The 21732-nt window shown below is 40.2% G+C and overlaps 1 protein-coding gene across 4 annotated transcripts in view; it reads left to right on the top strand.

Annotated features, from left to right (window-relative positions):
* LOC102460115 (trifunctional purine biosynthetic protein adenosine-3) overlaps positions 1-21732 on the top strand; it is a 56385-nt gene that overhangs the window by 12320 nt on the left and 22333 nt on the right. For all 4 annotated transcript variants that reach the window (XM_075911201.2, XM_006126027.5, XM_075911210.2 and 1 more), the window contains 12 exons: positions 362-510; positions 5218-5313; positions 6530-6704; positions 7331-7442; positions 10674-10742; positions 12769-12894; positions 13733-13820; positions 14583-14668; positions 15816-15984; positions 16652-16883; positions 19643-19737; positions 21498-21607. In XM_075911201.2, coding sequence (XP_075767316.2) covers positions 362-510; positions 5218-5313; positions 6530-6704; positions 7331-7442; positions 10674-10742; positions 12769-12894; positions 13733-13820; positions 14583-14668; positions 15816-15984; positions 16652-16883; positions 19643-19737; positions 21498-21607 — 1507 coding nt within the window. The remainder of the gene's footprint in view (positions 1-361; positions 511-5217; positions 5314-6529; positions 6705-7330; positions 7443-10673; positions 10743-12768; positions 12895-13732; positions 13821-14582; positions 14669-15815; positions 15985-16651; positions 16884-19642; positions 19738-21497; positions 21608-21732) is intronic.

The raw sequence follows: 21732 nt of genomic DNA, 5'->3' as shown, positions 1-21732 counted from the left end.
TGGTGATTAATCGCAGCTTGGTTACTAGTGAACATTTATCCATGTTCTAAAGCCATTGCATAATTTGGTACATTTGATAGTCTGGTAAGGAGAGAATCAAGACTGGTGTAGAATGTTTGTGCTTATGTGCATTATCAGAACTCAGTGGAAACCTTCTATGATGATAGTCCTGTGCTTGATTAAGACATTGCTAGTTATCATTACCTTGCTTTCTTGAGCACCACATTATAAACAAACTGCAGGACAACAATCATGTTGTCCTTTGCATTGAATACCTCTGCTGACCAAAGGCATTAACTGAGGAATGCACAGGTTGTTGCTTTATTAATCTGAATACTATGACTTTGGTTGTTTTGCACAGACTGATGGCGGATCGAGTGCTTGTGATTGGCGGTGGAGGCAGAGAGCATGCCCTGGCTTGGAAGTTAGCACAGTCTCCACATGTAAAACAAGTGCTAGTCGCTCCAGGAAATGCAGGAACAGCCAATAATGGGAAAATTTCAAATTCAGGTAATAAACTAAAAGGAGAACCCGAATTATTATTTTTAAATGTGTAGTGCCAGTAGTTGAGCCTAAACTGGTTCATTGATAGATTTAGGGTTCTGTTTATTAGTGTTGTAGGACTCTGTCTGTGTCAGACCCTTCATTCTCATAAAGGTAATGTTTGAATAGGGTGAGAAGTAGGGATATAAGTAACTAGTTGACTATCTGATAAGCATAAGTTTATCAGATGGTCGAGTAGTGACTTTACTTGTCGCTCCCCTATTCTGCTCCTCTCTACCCCCCGGGCTTCTGCTCCTCTCTACCCTCCGGGCTATCTCTGTTAGAGGCAATGCAGGGGGAGGAGCAGAAGCAAGCTTAAAAGCCGGTTCCCCTAGCACTGTCTCCAGGGAGCAGAGGAGGCAGAGGCACAATGGGGAAGCAGCGTGAGCAGGGACTACTTCAGTCCTCGCTTACACCAGTTCCTTCTGTGGTGCTTCAACCTTTGAAATGTAGCAAGAGCCCTCCAGGGCTTTTGCTACATTTCAAAAGCAGAAGCGTTGCGGGGAGCATGAGGCAAGTGGGGAGTCCAGCATTAAGACTAATGCAGTATGTGTATAATATATACATACATGTTGTATATATGTTTGTACAGCATGTGACTAAAATCTGCTTTTATATAATCCCTCCCCTCCCCCCATGGAAACATGAGCATTACAAATACATTTTGTATATAGAATAAATATTTTATAACAGTGATTTTTCAAGTTTTTTTCATTTGCGGACCCCTTAGGAAATCTTGGACAGAGTCTGTGTAAGGATGTTAAAAAGCGGGTAATTTGCTAATCCTGTAGTCCAGGGGTTCTCAAACTTTTGTGATATCGAGACCCCCCTCTATGTTGCTCGTGATCCCCCGGGGGGTCGGGACCCACAGTTTGAGAAACGTGGGTGTAGTTGATAGAATTTTTATCGACTACACAATTAGTCAGTGAGGATAAGCGCTCTGTCCTGTCTCATGCCAGGTCTAGGAGCTACCCCTGCTGTGGCTTTGGAGTTTAAATGTAGTAAGAGCTGAGCACACAGGCAGAGACGCAGTGGGGGTAGGTCCCAGACCTGGCGTGAGCTGGGACTGAGCAAGCCTGGCTCAGTCCCAGATCTGGCATGAACTGGGACCTACCGCTGCTGCACTTCTGCAGTTTAAATGTAGAGGTTGGACATCCTCTTATCCAGCACCTGACTAGTCCTGAACCAGGGAATTTGCCAGACTAGAGATGGATCCCTGCCACAGTCCCTGGCTGCTGACCCTGCCAGCTAGGGAGGGTGGAAGAGAGGTGCAGGGACTACCTCCAGCCTCTGCTGGGCTGACTGCTCGGTCACTGACCCCACTGCTGCTGCGCCAGCTGGATTGCCTGACGGGCTCCAGCAGCCTGCACTGCCATAGGCTCTAGCCCTGCCCTACCACAGGCTGCTGGGGGCTGTCTCTTGCCCTGGTTGGCTGCCAGGGGCTTGAGCTCTGGTCCCACTTCTGCGATCTGTCCGGCCCCACATTGCTTTGGGCTTCTGGGGCTTTCTCCAGCCCTGGACTTGTTCCCTCTGCCAAAAGTGTGGACTCCTGCCCTGCAGCAGCCCACAGGCTCTGGCCCCGACTGTGGTCCCGCTTACGGGGCTGTCACTGACCTGATCCTGCGCTGCCAGGGACTGCCCCAATCCAGTCCCAGTGCTGCAAGCTGTCAGGGGCTGCCGCCAACTCCTGCCCTGTCCTGCAGCTTCACCCTGGCCTCTCCTGGATTGCCCTCCTGCCACTAGGCTACCAGGGGGTTCTCTAATCCAGGAACATCTGTGGTCCGATGTTGCTGGACCAGAGAATTTCAGTTTTGGAAGGTGTAACCTGTACTAAAAGCTGGGCTGCCTGCCCACTTGGCTCTTAATACATTTAAACTGCAGAGGTGCAATGGGGACAGGACCCAGCATGAGCCAGGACTGAGCCTGGCTGCTGCCCAGCTGGAGCAGTCTCTGCCTGGGCCCACCACAGGCAGAGACTGCTTTGTGGCACCCTCCCCTCTTTCCACCCCGTGCTGCTGCCTCTATCTGGAGGGGGACAGGTGGCACTGCAGAGATGGTGCTGGGGGGAACCGGCTTTTAAGCCAGCTCCCCCCAGCACCGGCTCCTGCTTCCCCAGAGGTAGTGGAGGTGAGGGGGAAAGAGAAATGTGAGTATTTGACTCAACTAGCTGATAAGCCTAGAATTATCGATTAGTCGACTACTCACTTATATCCCTAGAGACTGTTGATTCCCAGAAGTCTGTGGACCACATGTTGAAAACCACTTCTTTATAACTTTTATTTGCAGCTGAGGATTCAGTCAAAGAAATGCCATATTTATTTTTCTCTGTCTTATCTGAACATTTGTGGTGTCATTAGCCAAAGAGAACAAATCTATTACTTGTCTTCAAGGGTGAGGGGAAGGGAATGAGCATTCATGTGGAAATCATGTGATCTCATTCCATGCGCGCTATTAAACGAAGATCTTTGTACCCATATTAAATCAAGTTAAAGCCAGTTCACGTGAGATCCATATGATTAAATTAAATACTGTTACAAGAATTAATACACTTTTTTTTCTATCACTTTCCCAGTAAAATATGTAACAAGATGATACATCTACATACTGGGAATTCCGACCCCAGTCCAGGAGAGCATGAACATGATTTTTAAATACTAGACTAGTCCCCTCAGACACCAGTTCAAGTACTCTGCTGGCCTGGGATCTCCTTGGATGTGTGTTAAGGGATAAATCCAAGCCCCTTCATAGATAGAGTGACCGGATGTATATTTCTGAGTAGGGTGAATTCATATTCAGTGGCCTGGGGAGGAGCATTTATCCCACTTCCCCCATTCTCCTTGTATTTCTATAGAACCAAGCCTTGTTGCTTGGACCAGTCACTGTGTCTAGATTTCAGCACGTGTGAGAAAATAAGAAACAATTACACAGAGGTACGTGAGCTTTATAAAGCATGGGGGTCAGCCTCTTTTCCGATGTATGTTCGTTGGAATGTGTTACCATTAACTTCAGACTCATCAAGATTTGGTCCTGGATGCCTGTTCTTTTCTCCCTTTGGTAGTGATATACAGCAGGATGCACAAGATGTCCTTTAATTATCATTAAAATCTCATGTCTCGTATTATTTTCTGAGGGAAATAATGCAGATTAAAAAAAAAAAATTTTCTCTTTCACAAATACTTTATAGTTCTATTCCAGTTTCAAAACACTTGTCTCACAAAAAAGTGGCTTCATGCGTAACTTATTTTGTAAGTCATTGAGATACAAAAAGATATTACATCTTTTTAAAAAAGTAAAATGAGTTTCCCAAACTTTAGTAATAGTGGTCAAAATATTCAAACCTGGATGTCTGAAGTGAGACTGCCATCTCCATATTTAGGTACCTGAACAAAAGTGCTTTGTTTTCCAACCATGCTGAGCTCCTTCAACTTCATTGTCTTCACTGGGATTGTTGAGTATAATCCAGTAATCTGGCCACTTTTATTTAGGCACCTGAATTTAGAGTTAGGAGTCTAAATTTAGGCACCTAGGTTTGAAAACTCTGGCTTGTGTTCCTTTCTTCAGGGCAGAATACAATAATATTACCTTTCAGCCTACACCCTCAGGAAAATAATGTTGCACAGTGAACTGATTTTGGATTGGTACATGAACAAAATGACACATTTGTTGTTATACTTCATTGCTTGGGGACGTTTGTACAGACTGTGGATATTCTGCTAATATTTTATATGTTTGTAACATCTGTTTTTAGCTGGGTCCTGTAGGAAAACAATACACTAAGACAGTGTTTCCCAATCAGGGTTCCGCAGAACCCTGGGGTTCCACAGACCATCATCAGGGATTCCATGAGAAATCATAGAATAAATAAAGAAATAAAGAAATTACTTACAATGTAAGCTGACTATATATGTATAACAGCTCTTTACAAATACATTTTCTTGGCAATAATTTAGCAGTAATTGAATTGCGCTCCCCGTTGTCAACTATTTCTGGCCAAGCAAACGTTTTCATACGTAGAGGATCCTTAGGATATGAAAAATTATTTTAGGGGTTCCTCCATGGGAAAAAGGTTGGGAATCACTGCACTAAGAAGTAGTGTCTTGATTTTTTTTTGCCCTTTCTCTTCTCCCCTCCCAATAGCTAGATACCTGAAGTTAGAGCATATCCCAGGTTATTCTAATCTGTGCCAAGTCTGGGACATAGAATCAGAAACCTATAATCAGGTCCAGCTATCTGAATATAATCCTGTGAGTTTGTTTTTTGTGGCATCTAAAATACCACAAAACCCTCACCCATCCTGCAAACATGCAGCACGGCACTCATGTTATTAATGCTACATTATGAAAAAAGCTTAACGCAAAATATCCTAGGACTAAAGAGGATTTATGATTTGCTCTCTGTTTTTTCAAATAATGAGAGTAACTCCAGACTACTGTCACTCCCCTGACAAATGATTGGGCTGTCTCAGAACTCTGTGAGTTTACATGACTCAGTCCACTGAAGACCTTTGATTAATTTATTCTTGATAAAAATCATGGAATAACATTGCTTTTTTGCAGAGCTTTTATCACACAGTGTGATGTTTATTAGTCTCTTGAAAGTTTCTCTTTTCTATTTAATATGTAAATCTTCTGTTCCTCATTATACTGTTTAAATTTCTCTTGAATCTTTTGACAGACATCTCAATCAGTAATCATGCTGCTCTTGTCCAGTTCTGCCAAGACAATGAAATTAAACTTGTGGTGGTTGGCCCAGAAGTTCCTCTTGCTGCTGGTAAATTCAAAATAAATTATCAAAGTTCCACCCACTTTATTGCCACGTTCATGGAATTGTGGGTTTTAATGTATTGCTTCAGATGTGCTAGAAAAGTTACCATTGCTGAGGATAGTTGTTTGTTTATTTAGAGGCTTTTTGTAGCACTATGATATCTGAACATCTTGTAAACATTAACTGATTTATGCTGTGGAATAGGCAGGTATTCATATTCCTATTTTTCAAATGTGGCACTGAGGCCCAGAGTATTCATGGTGTAAGTGTCAGAATACTGACTATACTTACCATGTTTTTTAAAGTTCATAGGATTTGTGGACGGGCACAGCATCTCTAAAAATTAGGCTGTAATTGAATTGCATGAAGTCATGCAGATGGTCAGGAAATCTCCTGATATAACTTTCTGTGCTGAATGAATGTTTTCAGTGTATTTTTTTGTTTTGTTTCATTTTGAGGGTCAGTTTCATATCTTAGGGGGACAGGAATTTTCAAGGTTCCCCCTGAAACTTAATGGAATATTGGCCGCCTTCTGTACCTGTTGAAGTTCATTGGGAACAGATGCAGGCCATTGTTCCCTGAAGTTCCAGGTGGTTGTGTTCTGGTGAGATGCACATTTCTGAAGGTTCTTGTACAACTAGTGTCACATTTATGATGTCCTTAACTGTTCTGATCTTTGCTTTTAAGTGCTTGGATTTTGTAAATGATGTGTCAGTGTTGTCATTTGACAGCTTTAACTAACGTTTTAAGTGAAGTTTTTTTGAAAATGACTGACTGACTGACTGACATAGGAGTCAGTATATACAGACGTATCTACTGTGTGTTTACCTTTTCTTTTTGAGTCTCTCACATAAAAAAATGCTACCTGATATGATATTCTCCACCAATGATTACCATGGACTTTTTGGCTGAGGTCTGTAATAAAGGAGGAAAGGAGTTGTATCTGTTAAAGTGGTGGTACCACAGTTACTTGGTGCAACAAGTTCTGACCCAGGGGTCCTAAAGCCCAGATCATCCCCACTAGTAACATCAAACACTGCCATTGAAGTCCATATGGCAAAAAGGGCCAAAAGTCCCATGATGTATCCAGTACATGGCACAGTGTTTCTAGCTGTTACTAATGTATCAAAGGGGTTAATAAAGATGTTGCTTTATATAACTTGTAACTTAAATAAACTGGCTCAGTACTTGAATTATAACTCTTAAATATCTTTATTGCTAGGCATTGTTGATGACTTGACAGGAGCTGGGGTGAGATGTTTTGGTCCTACAGCAAAGGCAGCTCAGCTAGAGTCCAGTAAGAGTTTTTCAAAAGCCTTTCTGGACCGACATGGTATCCCAACTGCAAGATGGAAAGCATTCACCAATCCTAAAGAAGCTTGTAATTTCATTACCAGGTTAAAAAAAAATCATAATTTCTCTTTTTTTTCTCTTAAAGTAGTGTGTTCACAATATTTCTAAAAATAACTCTGCAAAAATAGCATCAATATTGGTTCTACATTTACTGCTCTTATATGACAATTCAACTGCTCAGATTATAAAGAAAAATATTTTTTTCTTCTTGCTAATCATGCAAACCCATATTGGGATCTGACAATCATAAATGAGTTTTCCTATTCATGCTTGATCACCAGTAATTCTGTAACTGAACCATCGTTAACAATTCTGTTGATGATCCACTAGTCAGAAGTCACTGCCACTCACTCAGTAACAGTATTGGTCTGCAGTGCTAATAGACATAAAATGTGCTATTCTTCTCTGTCAGAAAAGTAGCATCATATGACAGCGGAAAAGAAATGGCAACCAGAAATAGTGCAGTGGAGTGGGTTTACACTGGAAGACACTTGATTATATGTGTGTTATTCAATTAGAGTAAAATAGTTACTGGGATATAGTGAATGTAAGAGCTCTTATTTTCAGTCTTCAAAATCAATGACAATTGTAGGAGGACTGGACTTGAAAATGTATCAGAAGCTGGCAGGTTGTTGTGGAATCCCTCAATCACTCTCTCTTTTTTTTGAAGTGCGGCCTTCCCTGCCCTGGTTGTAAAAGCTAGTGGTCTGGCTGCTGGGAAAGGAGTAATTGTAGCTACTAACAAAGAGGGAGCCTGCAAAGCTGTGCATGAAATCATGCAGGTGAGTTGACCTGTTACGTAAAGATGGAAAATTCTGATGCAAAATGTGTGTTTATTAGTAAAGATGGCGAAACCTCAAAGGCATTTTTGTTGTTTTACATGGAACGTGCATCAGCCTAACACCATTTATAGATTAATAGAAAATGTAGGCCTGGAAAGGACCTTGAAGTAAGCAAGTCCAGCTCCTTATAGTGAGGCAGGACCAAGTAAAACTAGACTATCTCAGAAAGGTGTTTTGTCCAACCTGTTCTTAAAAAACCTCCAATGATGCAGATTCCACAACCTCCTTTGGCAGCTTGTTCCAGTGCTTAATGATCCTTTCACCTAGAAAGATTTTAATAATATCTAATCTAAATTTCACTCAGCTTTCATTGAATATAGAGAACAGTTGATCACAGTTCTGATCATAAAATCCCGTAACAATTTGAAGACTTTTATCAGGTACTTCCTCTTCAGTCCTTTTTTCTCAAGACTAAACATGCCCAGTTTTTTAACCTTTTCTAATAGATCAACTTTTCTAAACCTTTTATCGTTTTTGTAGTTCTTCTCTGGACTCTCTCCACTTTGTCCACATCCTTTTTACAGTGTGGTGCCCAGAATTGGACACAGTACTGTAGCTGAAGTCTCACCAGTGCCAATTAGTGAGGGACAATTACATCCAGTGTCTTTCATACAACAGTGCTGTTAATACACCCCAAAATATTTGCCTTGTTTGCTGCTACATCACATTGTTGATTCACTGTAACCTACTGGTCATTTTCAGCAGTAGTACACCTAGCCAATTGCTCTCCCCTTGCCCCTTTTTACTTTTGATTTTTACTTTATTGAATTTCATCTTGCTGAATTCAGACCAGTTCTTCAATTTATCAGTGTCACTTTAAATTCTAATCCTGCCCTTCAAGAAGTTTGCAGCCCTCTCCCTAGTTTGGTGTCATCTGCATATTTTATAAGCATATTCTCCAATGGTAGCCAGAAGGCTCTGTGGCTGTGGGAGTCAGTAAGTAAACAAACTAGAGCACTGGACCACTGTAAGGAAACACTGTTCTAGATCTGTAATCATTTTTGTTGTTCTCTTCTGGACTTTCTCCAAATTGTCCACATCTTTCCTGATGTGTGGTGCCAGAATTGGACACAACACCCCAGATGTGGCCTAATCAGCACAGAATGGAGTGGAAGAATTACTTTTTGTGCCATGCTTACAATAATTCTGCTAATACAGCCCAGAATGATGATTACTTTTTTGCAACAGAGTTACACTGTGGATTCATATTTAGTTGTGATTCACTGTAACTCCCAGGATTCCCTTCTGAAGTACTCCTTCCAAGGCAATCGTTTCCAATTTTGAATTTTGCAATTGATTGTTCCTCCCTAAGTGGAGTACTTTGCATTTGTCCTATTGAATTTCATCCTGTTCACTTCAGACCGTTTCTCCAGATCATTTTGATTTTTAATCCTAACCTTCAAGGCACTTACAACTCTTCCCATCTTGGTATTGTCCACAAACTTTTTATAGGTGTACTCTCTATGCTATTACCTAAATCATTGATAAATAAGCTGAACAGAACTGGACCTAGGACTGATCCTTGAGGGACTCCACTCAATGTTCCCTTCCAGCTTGAATGTAAACAACTGGTATTTGCTCTCTGGGAGTGGTTTTCCAACCAGTTATCTACTTGTTATATAATAGCTCGATCTAGGTCAGAGTGGGCAATAAAATGGTGGTGGTTCACCAAGGTCAGATGATTGCAAAGGTACTGGTGATTACAGCTCCTGTTGGCCATAGATAGCTGTTCCTGGATAACGGAAGCTGCGAGAAGCAGCATGGATTTTTCCTGCAGCTCCCATTGATTGGGAATGGTGATCCACAACCAACAGGAGCTGCAATTGCCTGTACCTGTGGAGGTGCAAATAAATGTAATGATGGCAGTCTGCCAGGAGCTAACCCTGGTGGACTGGATCCTGTCCGTAAGTTGGTATTTGCCTACCCCTGATCTAAGTTGTATTCCCTAGTTAGTTTCTCTAATGAGTTTATAAGAAGGTCATGCGAGACAGTATCAAAAGCCTTATTAAATGCAAGAGATACTATATCTACCACTCACCCTATCAAGGCTTTTTAGTCTGTCAGAGAAAGTGATTAATTTGGTTTGACAAGATTTGTTCTTAACAGTCCACATGGATTTGTTACTTATCACCTGGGGTGTTTGTAAATTCATTGCTTGATTATTTGCTCCATTATCTTTCTTGGTACAGAAGTTAAGATCATTGGACTTTAATTCCCTTATTCCCCTTGCTCCCTTCCAATCCTCAGGAATCTTCCTGTTTTTCGTGAGCTTTCAAAGATAATCACTAATGTCAATTTTTTTCACATCTCTGAACGACTAAAGTTTTACCGACAAAAGTGGTAGTATAGCCATGGCCTCGGAGAGCCACAAAATTGCATTGGCAATGCACTGCCTTAATATGTGGTCAGCATGCAGACATTTCAGTGGAGCAATGTTCTCACGTTCCTTTGCAATGTGTTCTTAACAAAAGTGTTTTCTGACAAAGTGGTTGTTCTGCTCTACAAGACTGAGAATCATTGTTCCAGTCTGAAATAATATAGTTTCCAAACTTAAAGTATGAGGAATTGCCTGTCAGTAACCCTAGTGGTAGCGGGTGTGTCTAGACTACAGGGTTTTGTCGACAAAAGTGGACTTTTGTCAACAAAACTATACCTGTGTCTACACTACTGCTGAGGTCTATTGATGTAACATCAACAGAACTCGGCAGTTTTGTCGATGGCAGTAAACCTCATTCTGTGAGGAATAACACCTTTTGTCGACAGAGCTCTGTCGACAGAAGGCATTATTGCATCTACACTGTCCTTTGCGTCTACGCTCTCATGTCAACAAAGCAGCTTGCTTGGTCAACAGAACTGGATGTAGTCTAGACGCTCTTTGTCGACAGAAGTTTTGTCGACAGCTTCTCTTGACAAAGCCTGTCGACAAAACCCTGTAGTCTAGACGTCCCCTCAGTGTTGAGTTTATAAACTTCCAAAGCATGACTGTATTATGAAAAGTGAAGAGAGGAAAAAGCATAGCTTTGCCAACATGTCTGAGTTAGAGGATGTAAACATACGTCTGGCACTATTTGTCCTTTTTCCTTGCTGGTTTGGAAAGATTACAAAAGTTTGACTGTTCTTTGAAAATGACTGAAATGGAGACAGAAGAAATAAAGATGATTTCTAATGCAGGATAAGACTTTTGGAGCAGCTGGAGAAACTGTTGTTGTTGAAGAACTTCTTGTAGGAGAAGAGGTTTCTGTAAGTATGCTTGTTTTCCTTTTAAGAATTTGGTTTACAGCTTACTAAAGGAACATTTAGGTATATACTCTACCAAGTTATTTAGAAGATATTGTACAAATAACCAGTATCAGTACCTGAATTCTTGTTAATACTAAGACCCCTTTATACCATTCTGGTAGTATAGAGAAGTATGCAATAGATAAATGTCTCCTCCCACTTTAAGGCCTCTTAATGCTGGCAGATTGGTGTAAACAGACCTTAGTGTAGATGAGAATTCAGGCCCAGGTTCTAAAACGGGGGTGGGCAAAAGGACCTGCACAGGCCAGATCCAGCCCTCCCAAGTGGGTGGATCTGGCCTCCAGGCCAATTAGAGCCTGGGGGTGGGGCAAGCGCATAAAGTTTCCTCCACCCTGCCAGGAACATGTAGCGCTTGGAAGCACCAGGCGCTCCTAGTGTGGCAGGAGGAGGCTTTGTGCACGCCCCCGTCCCCAGGCCAATCATGGCCTGGGGACAGGGAGAGCGCACAAAGTTTCCTCCACTCTGTCCCTGCCCTGTGAGCAGCGCACGGCGCTTAAAAGCACCACGTGTTCCTGGCAGGGCAGGAGAAGACCTTGCCCCCTGTTTGGCCCAGGGGGCGGGGGATGTGGGAAGTCTGCTGCCAGCTAGGGGCATGGACACCTAGGAGGAACCTGTGGGACTCAAAGGCTCTCCCCCAGCCCCAAGACCAATCATGGTCTGGGGGTGGGGAACCTGGAAGTATTCCAGAGCAGTTGGGGGCCACTTCAGAAATTTTTGAAGTGGCCCCTGGCAAAAATGTATTGCCTATCCCTGTTCTAAAAGGATCACATGGTAACTTTGCATTAACTCTGCGACGTAGGAAATGTAAGTATGGTCTTGGATTTCTCACTCAGGGCTAAAATAGGGTTATACTAGATGAGGCATACTTGAGCATTGGAGGGTTATGTGATATATATATATATACACACACACACAGTGACAGCTGAAATGTGAAAAATAGATAGCACTGTTTTATTGACCAGTCTTACCGGAGGCCACATCAGTATCCTACCCTGCCTGAAGAAAACAGAACTATAGATACCAGATTGTCATCTTCTTTAGAGTGACATGGTCTGGAACTAAGAGGAGCTTAGATTGGCGAATCTCTCAAGTTAAGTATGTACAGGATGATACTCTTATGTTAGTCAAAAGGGCACCAGAGGATTTTAGTACAAGAACATGAAAACTTACTTGAAAGTTCTTCAAGGACTCTAGTAACTCAGCCAGAGGTCCTGGGTCTATTGGAGGAGTGGATGAGTGAACTTCTGTGGCCTGCTGTGTGCAGGAGATTCAGACTATGATCAGGGATAGTCCTTTCTGACCTTAAGAGTCTATGAAAAAGAAACATTTTACTTGGTAGGTTATTTTAACAATCATGGGTGAGTACAATTTTGTAGGGTCTGAGAGGCGTATGCTGTTCGGCTCTTTTTGCTTACTGTTAATATTATCCCCTGCCTGCCTGTGAATGGAATTATAAATGATTGTTATAAGCATTCCTGAGCTGGCAATATTTGTAGTTGCCCAAGCAGTGAGTGACAGCACTTAATTTCCAAAAAAGACTGGTGGAGGAGCTCTCTGAAGACACTATCAATCATGAAAGCATATGGTAGCTATGTAACTTGTCAGTCTGTTTTTTGTGATCAGGGAAGAAGGAAAAATAATTATTTAATGTTTCCCTTCCTCAGGAGTAACCTCTGCAATGGAATATTCCAGTTGCTGTTTGCATCAGTGTGCCTTCTCAGTGCTGTTCCTACAGAATAACTTGTACATTGGGGTTCTACAGAGCAAGTTGATATTTCTTGGGGGGAGGAGAGGGCAGCAGGTGCTTACAGTGCTAATGTGCGACTTATATTACTAGCGGGGTGGAGTTTATTGCTTTTACATTAGGTTTTATAAGCCTGAAAACTGGGCTTATGTTCACCATTTCCAGTGGTCCTTATTTTAATCAAATCCTTTTGGGTATTTAACTGTTCATGTTTCCTTACAGTGCCTGTGCTTCACTGATGGCCTCACTGTTGCCCCCATGCCACCAGCCCAGGATCACAAACGGTTAATGGATGGAGACCAAGGCCCAAACACTGGAGGAATGGGAGCTTATTGCCCAGCACCACAGGTGTAATACGATATTGGGAAGCTGTTTTGGTGAAAGTTTTAATATTAAAAGTGTGTGTGCACTCTTTGTTCTACCAGTGCACTCTTTGTTCTACCATGGCAAGCTGGATTTGAGAGAGAGCTTATAGCAGAGAGATTGTGTTTCATTGTGCTTGATTTTCTAATTGTCTTGCACTAAAAAGGGGTGCATTCTTAGTGAATTACATTTTAATTGTGAAGATGGAAGTCTTTGTTTTTTGCCATATTACATTTTCTGCCAGTGTTTAATGTTACAAAATCCTGGTCACGTGTACCCAGTGGTTAAAGATCAAATTTTTCTCTTCTCTAATTTAGAATGATTGGCTTTTGCCTTCTGTCTAATTATGATTTGGTCTGTTTGACCAGTAACTGTTATTTGCAAAGAGATGTGTTTTTACTTTCTTTTGATTGATATTCTGGTTAACCAACTTCATTTTCCGTTGTAAAAGTAAATCTTGTATCACAACGTAGTTATGTTGATTTTATTTGACAGTGATTCAGACAGTAATGATTAGTTTGTTCGAGCCTTGGCTTTTCTTGACAAACCGTTCCACTTCCTGCAAACATTTACACACATACTTTATCAAATGAGGGGTTCCAGTGATGCCAATGAGAGAACTCACATGTGTAGAGTTAAGCATATGTGTAAATGTTGTAGGATCAGAGCCATAATGTGCTATAGATTCTTTCTAAATAGATATTTGCTTTCTCTCATTGAAATATGTATCCTTACAATACTGCTGCATGGCTCTTAAAAGCAATGAAAAACAAGCATTTGCTTGATACTAGGAATAATACATTAATTTTTAATATTTTATTAGATTTCCAAAGATTTGTTCCAAAAAATCAAAGAGACTATTCTTCAGAAAACGGTTGATGGGATGAAAGAAGAGGGCGTCCCTTATATCGGTAGGTGGAAACTTTTAGTTTTGTTAGATGTTTGTGTCTTTAAACAGCAAACATAATTTACTCCCTCTTTCTTCCCGCCTACTTTTTCAGTACAGGCCCAGTCCAACTCCCACTGAAGTCAATGGCAAAATGTTGATTTCTTTGGGGTCTAGAATTGGTTCCAAAGACTTGATCCAAAGCCTATTTTAGTCAATGATTTCTTTCTGTTGAGTCCTATGGATCAAGTCCCAATCGAGTAGAGTTCGAGTACAGATATGAAAACCGATATCCCCAGCTCATTTTTGAGAATATAAAGGCAGATATGAATACAAATTTTGTACCTGCGCAGGGCTCTACAAATGATCAAGTATTGTAAGGGCAACACTTTCAAATGTAGTCTGTAAAGTTGGGTCCACAATTATTTGTGCCTGTAATGTTAACTGGGCAATCACTCATGAGTGCGGGTAATGGAATTTATATCTTTCTGCACATATTGGTTAACTGCATGCCTTCTTTCTATTATTTACACCCACAAGAGATTGCATTAGAAGAACAGTAGCCACAAATAATTGTGGACAAAATTCTGCAGGATATTTTGGAGAATTTTTGCCCCAAAATGTATGTATGTATATGAATGTATGTTTGAAATTAAGCTCTAGAAAGAACATAATTTGGCAGCCCCCTAATAATAGCACTGCAAATGCAACATTCATTATGAACAGTTTAAAAACAAATGGCCAGTACAGTCACTTAGACTAGTTTTAATGTGGTTTGTCATTTTAGGTGTGCTGTATGCTGGATTAATGCTTACCAGTGATGGGCCTAAGGTTCTAGAGTTTAACTGTAGGTTTGGTGATCCCGAATGTCAGGTGAGTGACTTTAAAAGTTTGACACGGAAAAAATATCACACTTTTACCCGACCTTCTTTCTTTATTTGCACTGATTATAAATAAGGAAAACTTAATCAAAGAAAAATTCAATTTTGAGTTTCATATAGGAATTTCCTCCCAAATCATTAATTAGTATTCTTGCATATTATTAATTTCTGAACAAACTATAAATTAATTGCTGGACAAACTATTTGAGTGCTGGACAAACTATAAAGTTGATTCTCAGACCTATGCAGCTTATGAATGGCATATCTTAATGCTAGCTTTCTTTATTTTCAGTTTTAGGCATCATATATCTGCATTGCATAAAACATGAGTCTTTAGAAGGGATGTAAATTTACATTACAGTATTAACATTTTGAAGAGATATTGTCAGGTTGAATGTTATATAGTACCAGATTGTGAACCCTTTATTCACACTGGTGAGAAGTTACATATGTATTCTCTTTGGCTTTTCTTGTATTAGTGACCAGACACTCATAAAAGCATATTATTTTATAAACAGATTTTCCTTGAGTTAAAAATATTATTTTTAGTAACTTAGAGCTCACTGTTAATGCCTGATTGTTTACTTATTTTTCATGCCATATGGATGACATAAATAAACATCCACTTTTGCTTTTGTTAATATTCAGTCTCTAGTTAGTCTCATTTTCTGGTTGTTGTGTATAATCAGGTCCGCCAATGGGGAGGACAAAGAGGGCAGTTTCCCCGTGGCCTGGCTATTCAAAAGGGCCCAGCCATCACTGTTGTTACTTTGGAAGCAGCCAAAGCCTCGGGCACTTTAAATTGCCACTGGCACACTTTGGGGTGAGGATGCACTGTGGTTTGGGCAGCACTGATGGCTGTCTGTCCCAATCCCGCCACTTCCATCCAAGACCAAGCCCCTTCTGAAGATGTGAAGTAGGCCCTCCTCTTTCCTTACCCAGGGACCCAATGAGACTATTGGCCCTGCTAAGTATAGTGTTGTGAGTAGCAAAATCTTTGGGAGAGTATTTACTTTGTTAAATTTCAAATACATATTTTTTTTGTTAAGCTTTGTTTAATAAAACCTATGTTCCTAAAAAGTCTAAATTTGGAGCTTAATTCAACCTTAGTTTCTTTTTAACTTGTCTACATTTTGTAGGTAATTCTTCCACTACTGAAGAGTGATTTGTATGAAGTTATACAAGCAACCATCAATAGAAAGCTGTCTAGCTCCATGCCTGTCTGGTCTGAAGACAGTGCAGCTGTGACTGTGGTTATGGCCAGTGAAGGTTATCCAGGAAACTATGCCAAGGGCTTGGAAATAACAGGTAAAGATATCAGGAGTAACTATGCAAGAAGTTTTCCCTCTTATGCTTTGCACAGATTAATCTATGAAATATAAAGGTTTGGAAACTTCAGAGTTTATAACTCTTCATCAGCAAGAGACAGCTGAATTTTAACTTCCCACAGTTAGATTATTAGCTTTCATTAGTACAATATAATGTCTTTCCTTTCATATAAAGTTCAGAATAGGGAGGAAAAACTGATTCTTTACTCTGTAAGCATTGCAGCTACAATCAGAGCATTTTCCTCAGTATACTCTTTTTCTAATCATCCTATGTTTTTCAAATATAGATCTTCTTGTTGAGGTGCTGTGAAACCTAAGGATAGCACTAAATTCATCACTTCCTATTATGCCCTTTTGGTGTTCATGTATTTTGGTCACTCAAGGTCATAACTAACAGTAGAGTAATACAAAGTACAACTAAAAATTAAATTTGTCCCATGGCATTTAGCTAACACATTGGCTGTCCACAGAATGTAGATTCTTTATATTTATTTAGTTATCAGAGTAGTTATATGGGCCTACACAATCAACCCTTATTCTTGACTGGATTTCCTAGGGACTACTGGAATATGAATAATTAATAAGTAACAGATCAAAGTATTTTAAGTGACTGATTCTTTGTATTTATATTGTAAAATAATTTACAGGATTTTCTAAGGCTAAAGAACTAGGGTTGGAGGTGTTCCATGCAGGCACAGCAGTAAAGGATGGCAAAATAGTGACTAATGGTGGAAGAGTCCTTACGGTAACAGCGATCAAGAAAGATCTGATGTCAGCACTGGAAGAAGCCAACAAAGGAGTAGCAGCCATACAGTTCAAGGGTGCCATTTACAGAAAGGACATTGGTTATCGGGCTATAGCTTTCCTCAGACATTCCAGGTATATATCTGAAGGCACTGCCTGAAATTCATTAGTGAAATTAGTGCTGCCTGAAGAGATCAAAAGACGTCACTAATTCAAGGGATCACCTAACTTGGTGTTTCCAGCTAGCTTCTAATATGATGAGATGCAAGTAGCAGTTTATGGTGTCCCTGTGAGTGATCTCAGCCAAAGAAGCAGGGACTGAATAGGTTTGGAAACTAAATTACTCTCTCAACCTAGAGCTGATTCTTCCAGGTCTGTGGTAAACAACACTGACAAGCCAGTTTAGAGTAACTTGCACTGCTCCTGCCTGTACAATGCCTGTTCTGTGCATGGAGGAGTTCAGTTTCCAAAGCTTTTAAATAGTAGCTCTCCTGCACTAAATTCACATTAACCATTGGTCTAATTTTAGAGTCATCTCATCTGTTTATGGGAGAAATGCTAGTGGATTGTTTTATTGGATTCATTTTTAGTTTTAAAATGTGTGTATAAGAAGCAAGCAACTTTGGAACTCCTGCTTTATTGGGTATTGATGAACAGCCATCTTAAAATGTGTAATTTTGTTTTGAAATAACTCTCTGAGATACAGGATTATTAATCCTGTGAAGTTGGGGTTTTTTGTTTTTCTTTTGGGCGTGATCTCTTTCTATTCTAGGCTGTTGCTTTTGGTGTAGTCAGGAGCCCTTTTGAATAGTTTTAACTGATGTTACCAAATATGGAGCCTTTTTTCCCAATCTGCCTCTTCCCCAGTTCATTAACAGCATAACTTTTCCTAATGAACCATTATGCAAAGTATAAGAGACTGTGTTAGTAAAAGTCTCTATTTTGCTACTAGTGTACCATTTGATTAGTATATTGTAAAGCCATCTATGTATGATTATTAAATAAACTAAATTTGAAACGGTGCTTGTATTTAGTCTTATTTTTCCTGCAAATACAGTTCACCCCTTGATAATTTGTTTAATTATGTGAAAGTGTCTAATTGGTGTAAATGCTTTACTAAAAATTATAATCAAATATTCGTATTATATGAGAAAAGAGCATACTTGAATAGACATTAGGAGCCTGCCCCCCATAAAGCATTGAAACTTAGGGTGCCTGGACAGAGAGCGAGCATGGCTGGAATGCTTCAGCATTCTTAGGATCCCTGAATCACGTGTCAACTCTTTGTGAACTAGAGTAGGAGTACTGGAGGCCAGACTGACGCCTGGCAGCCCCAAGTACCAGGAGAACAAATAGGAGATGCAAAACAACCTCTGCCCCCATCTTGGGTCCGGTGTTGAGCACAGCTTATAAGGCCAATGATTTAGCCCAGAAAGTGCAGCAGTAGTCTCTTGGAACTGATTCAGGTGCTTTGCTCCTGGGGGGATAGCTATGGGGAGGCTCACAACATCTGACAGACTCAGTCCTCTGGCATTAATGTTTCACTTCATGATGCAACCAGAGCATTTTCTGAAAATAAAATACTCTCCTTTTCAGAAAAATAAAAACAAAATCCAGCATATATTTAGGAGGTGAAAACACTTAAATGTTTCTCCTTTTGTATGTTTGTGCATGCATCGTGCATACAACAGTAATGTGTGCATGCAGCTGTGTTTGTAGGGAATTTTTCTTAAGTTTCTGAGAAGAGGGCAGTCATTGTGATAGGTCTCTGTTCCTCAGTCCATGTCAGGCGTCACCTTGAGAATAAGCCTAATACTGAATCACTGAAATTAGAGAGCTGAAATATCTCTTAGGCCACCTCATCCGTACCGTGAGTTGCTCAGTCTAATACATTTGCTACAACTGAGCATTAAAAGCAACTATAATGACCACCCAAAAATAAAATATCCTTCCTGTCAATTTGGAACTAATAACTTATATCCCAGTTAGTAACATACACAGTCCAATTTGTATATATGTATGTATTAACTGAATTGGAGTACAAGTTATAACCAGATAGTGCCTTTTGCAAAGATTGTGTGTGTGTACTATAATGGGCATTTTTAAAACCATCTTGTGCTAGAAACTTTCTTTAAAAGTAAGCATGTTTATTTTTAAAAATGCACTATACTTTGTGCTGCTAGCACCCAAATCATTAAAGAAGGATTAATCTTAAATTGACGTTCAAGGAAATATTTTCATAAAATAGTGCTGGTCCATGTAATAACCTTCATTCCGGGGTGCTATTTTGAGCTTTTTCGTGTGAGCCCCTGAGCACGCTTGCCTGATCCATAAAAGAATGCTTAAGCAAATGTTTCATTTTTGGCATGTGAGTAATCTAGTTGAAGTAGTGGAACAATGTCTGCAGAACTGAACCCCTTATCCTTCCTTTGAATGTCATATTTGTGTGAACTGTATTCTGTGTAGCCAATGGCTTAAGTTCTGGTCTCTGATGCTGGTCTTATAATGCCTAAGAGCTTTCATATATCATACAACACAGTTCTTACCCTTGGCTCCTATTTTCAACTATGTACATGAGCTTGTGCAGTGCAGTGCATCAGTCTTTGAGTTGGTCTGAAAGTGCTGTATGGATGATGTTGTATCATTACTGCTGCATTCTTTCATGCTGTTCTAATAATGCTTACAGAGTATGCTACATTAGTGAAGTACTGTGCAAACATGAAAGGGACGATGGTAGTAGGAAAACTGCCAGAGATTTCACCAGGGCCAGATTAAGTTCTATATAGTTAATCCTTACAGCATCACAGTGTAGGAAATTAAATACTATAAAAGGCAAACATATTTATTCATTAGTAATTGGTTACTTCAAACTTCTTTTTTTAACGATCTTGTAGAGGCCTGACTTACAAAAACAGTGGGGTAGACATCGCAGCTGGCAATACCTTGGTTCAGAAAATTAAACCCTTAGCGGCAGCCACCTCAAGACCAGGTAAGCTTAGATTTATACCATTATTCCTGGTGCATTCAGTTCTTCACAACTGTAAATGTCATTCAATCTTTACAGTGATGCAAATATGTGTCCTGCATTGAAAATTGACCAGACACCCAACAGATACTTTTTGTGGGATCATTCCTCATTTTGAGTATTACCTAGAGGTGTAGCATATTCTCAACTCCCCTTAAGTTCAGCGGACATGAGGGTGCTCATGCATCACCCTGGTTTATTCTCTAAATTTAAGATACGTGAACAAAAATCTCACCACCAGCTAATATTTTTAAGTAAATATGTTATCAATTTGGGTAAAGTATCAGAGAGATGTACTTATCTGGTCAAAACCTTCATATGCTGTTTTCAGAAACTTGCCTTAGTGGTGGTAGAATGAAGTGTTGTCTTCAAGGAAAACAGCTTTTTTTTAATTCAGCTTTATTTCAGTTTTTGATATAGCTTTGTATCTTTTCAAAAGCTATGAATAATTTTCATTATTAATGTTATTTTTTTCATCGTTGCTCCTTTCATTGTTAGTTTTTTAATGTGTGCCAGTTTTAATGGCTGGAAGCCAAATATACATGTGCTTGATTGTAATAATACACTGTAGGTAGACACATTATAAAATGGGTGTTGCATCTCAGTGGGAGGGAAAATGACCTGTTGGCAACTTTCTTCAGGCAGGAATGGGTTTCACACTGATGCAGCAATTTCTTGTCTGCTTTTATAGATAGCTTTTAAGTACAAAAAGGGACAAATAGTCTCTTTAATTATTATTAAATTAATTATTGCATATGCAATCACAAAGCTTATGTAATTATTAAAAGACATTCTAAAAGAGTAGGGAACTCCAGGCTTTAAGTCCAGAGAAGCAGTTGAGCATGTGCTTCGGTTTGCTGGATTGAGGTCCAACTGGGCTCAGTTCTGGGCTCAGTTCCAATGGGAATTCTATTTGGATGACTTGTAGGAATGGCTCTTAAGTGGTGAGAAATCTTAAGTATACCAGACTATCAGTCAGCACCTTTCACTAACACCAAGAGTAACATTTGCAATGCCTAAGTCAATGGTGGGGAACCTAAGGCCCGGGGGCTGGACTTGGCCCCTGGGTTAGCTAGATCTGGCCCCCTATTGGGGAGCGCGCACTGGCACTCCAGCCCCCACACACCGCCTCCCTGCAGTCTCCAGCTCCTGATTTATTTTTCTGTGGGTCAACGGCCCCCAATCCAAAAAAGGTTCCTCACACTTGGCCTAAGTCCTGTTGACTTTCTGTGCAAAGGGGTTGTAAAATATGACCAGTCAGAACAGTAATGGTTTTCAGTCACTTTGCACATATTTTGCATCGGCATAAGCAATTACACAAGGTGTAGGGGAGCAAATAGTCAAGCCCAAAGGACACAAATGTAGTTTACAGATGTATGTTTTGCAGTGTTTTAATAATCTCAATGCTTTTATTTATACTCAGATATTGCTTTGGAAATTTGATAGCATATTACTGTAGTTGGTATATTCCTCCCCACAAAAAACGCCACAACACTTTTGTCATTTTTATCAACAGCATAAACACTTGGGATCAAAATTTATGCTTGGAGAATTTCCCCAATGGCCCAATCACAATTAAAAATGAATTGTAGGGTTAGATTGTAGAGAGAGTCTTGTGATCCCTTCTGTCAACTAGTGCTTTTGGAAGAAATTCTTCAGTGGGTGCAGGATCCCATGGGAATAAAAGTTTAATTCCCTTGTCTATTTTTTTTTCTGGATGGCAGGCTGCAATGCAGAGCTTGGAGGATTTGCTGGTCTCTTTGACTTGAAAGCAGCTGGTTACAAAGATCCTATTTTGGTGTCTGGAACTGATGGTGTTGGAACAAAACTCAAGGTAACTGGAAACACCTGTGCAGGAAGAAATGTCCTGATTAAAAGCAAAATACTGTCCATGTCAATACCAAGGTTATTAATAGGAGATGCTTGTTGTGTTCAGAAGAATATACGCTCATACTTTTA

This window comes from Pelodiscus sinensis, chromosome 1 (assembly GCF_052426305.1).
Source record: "Pelodiscus sinensis isolate ZL-2025 chromosome 1, ASM5242630v1, whole genome shotgun sequence".
NCBI classification, from domain to species: Eukaryota; Metazoa; Chordata; order Testudines; family Trionychidae; genus Pelodiscus; species Pelodiscus sinensis.
The sequence above is the reverse complement of the archived record's forward strand: the minus strand, read 5'-3'. Positions and strand labels throughout refer to the sequence as shown.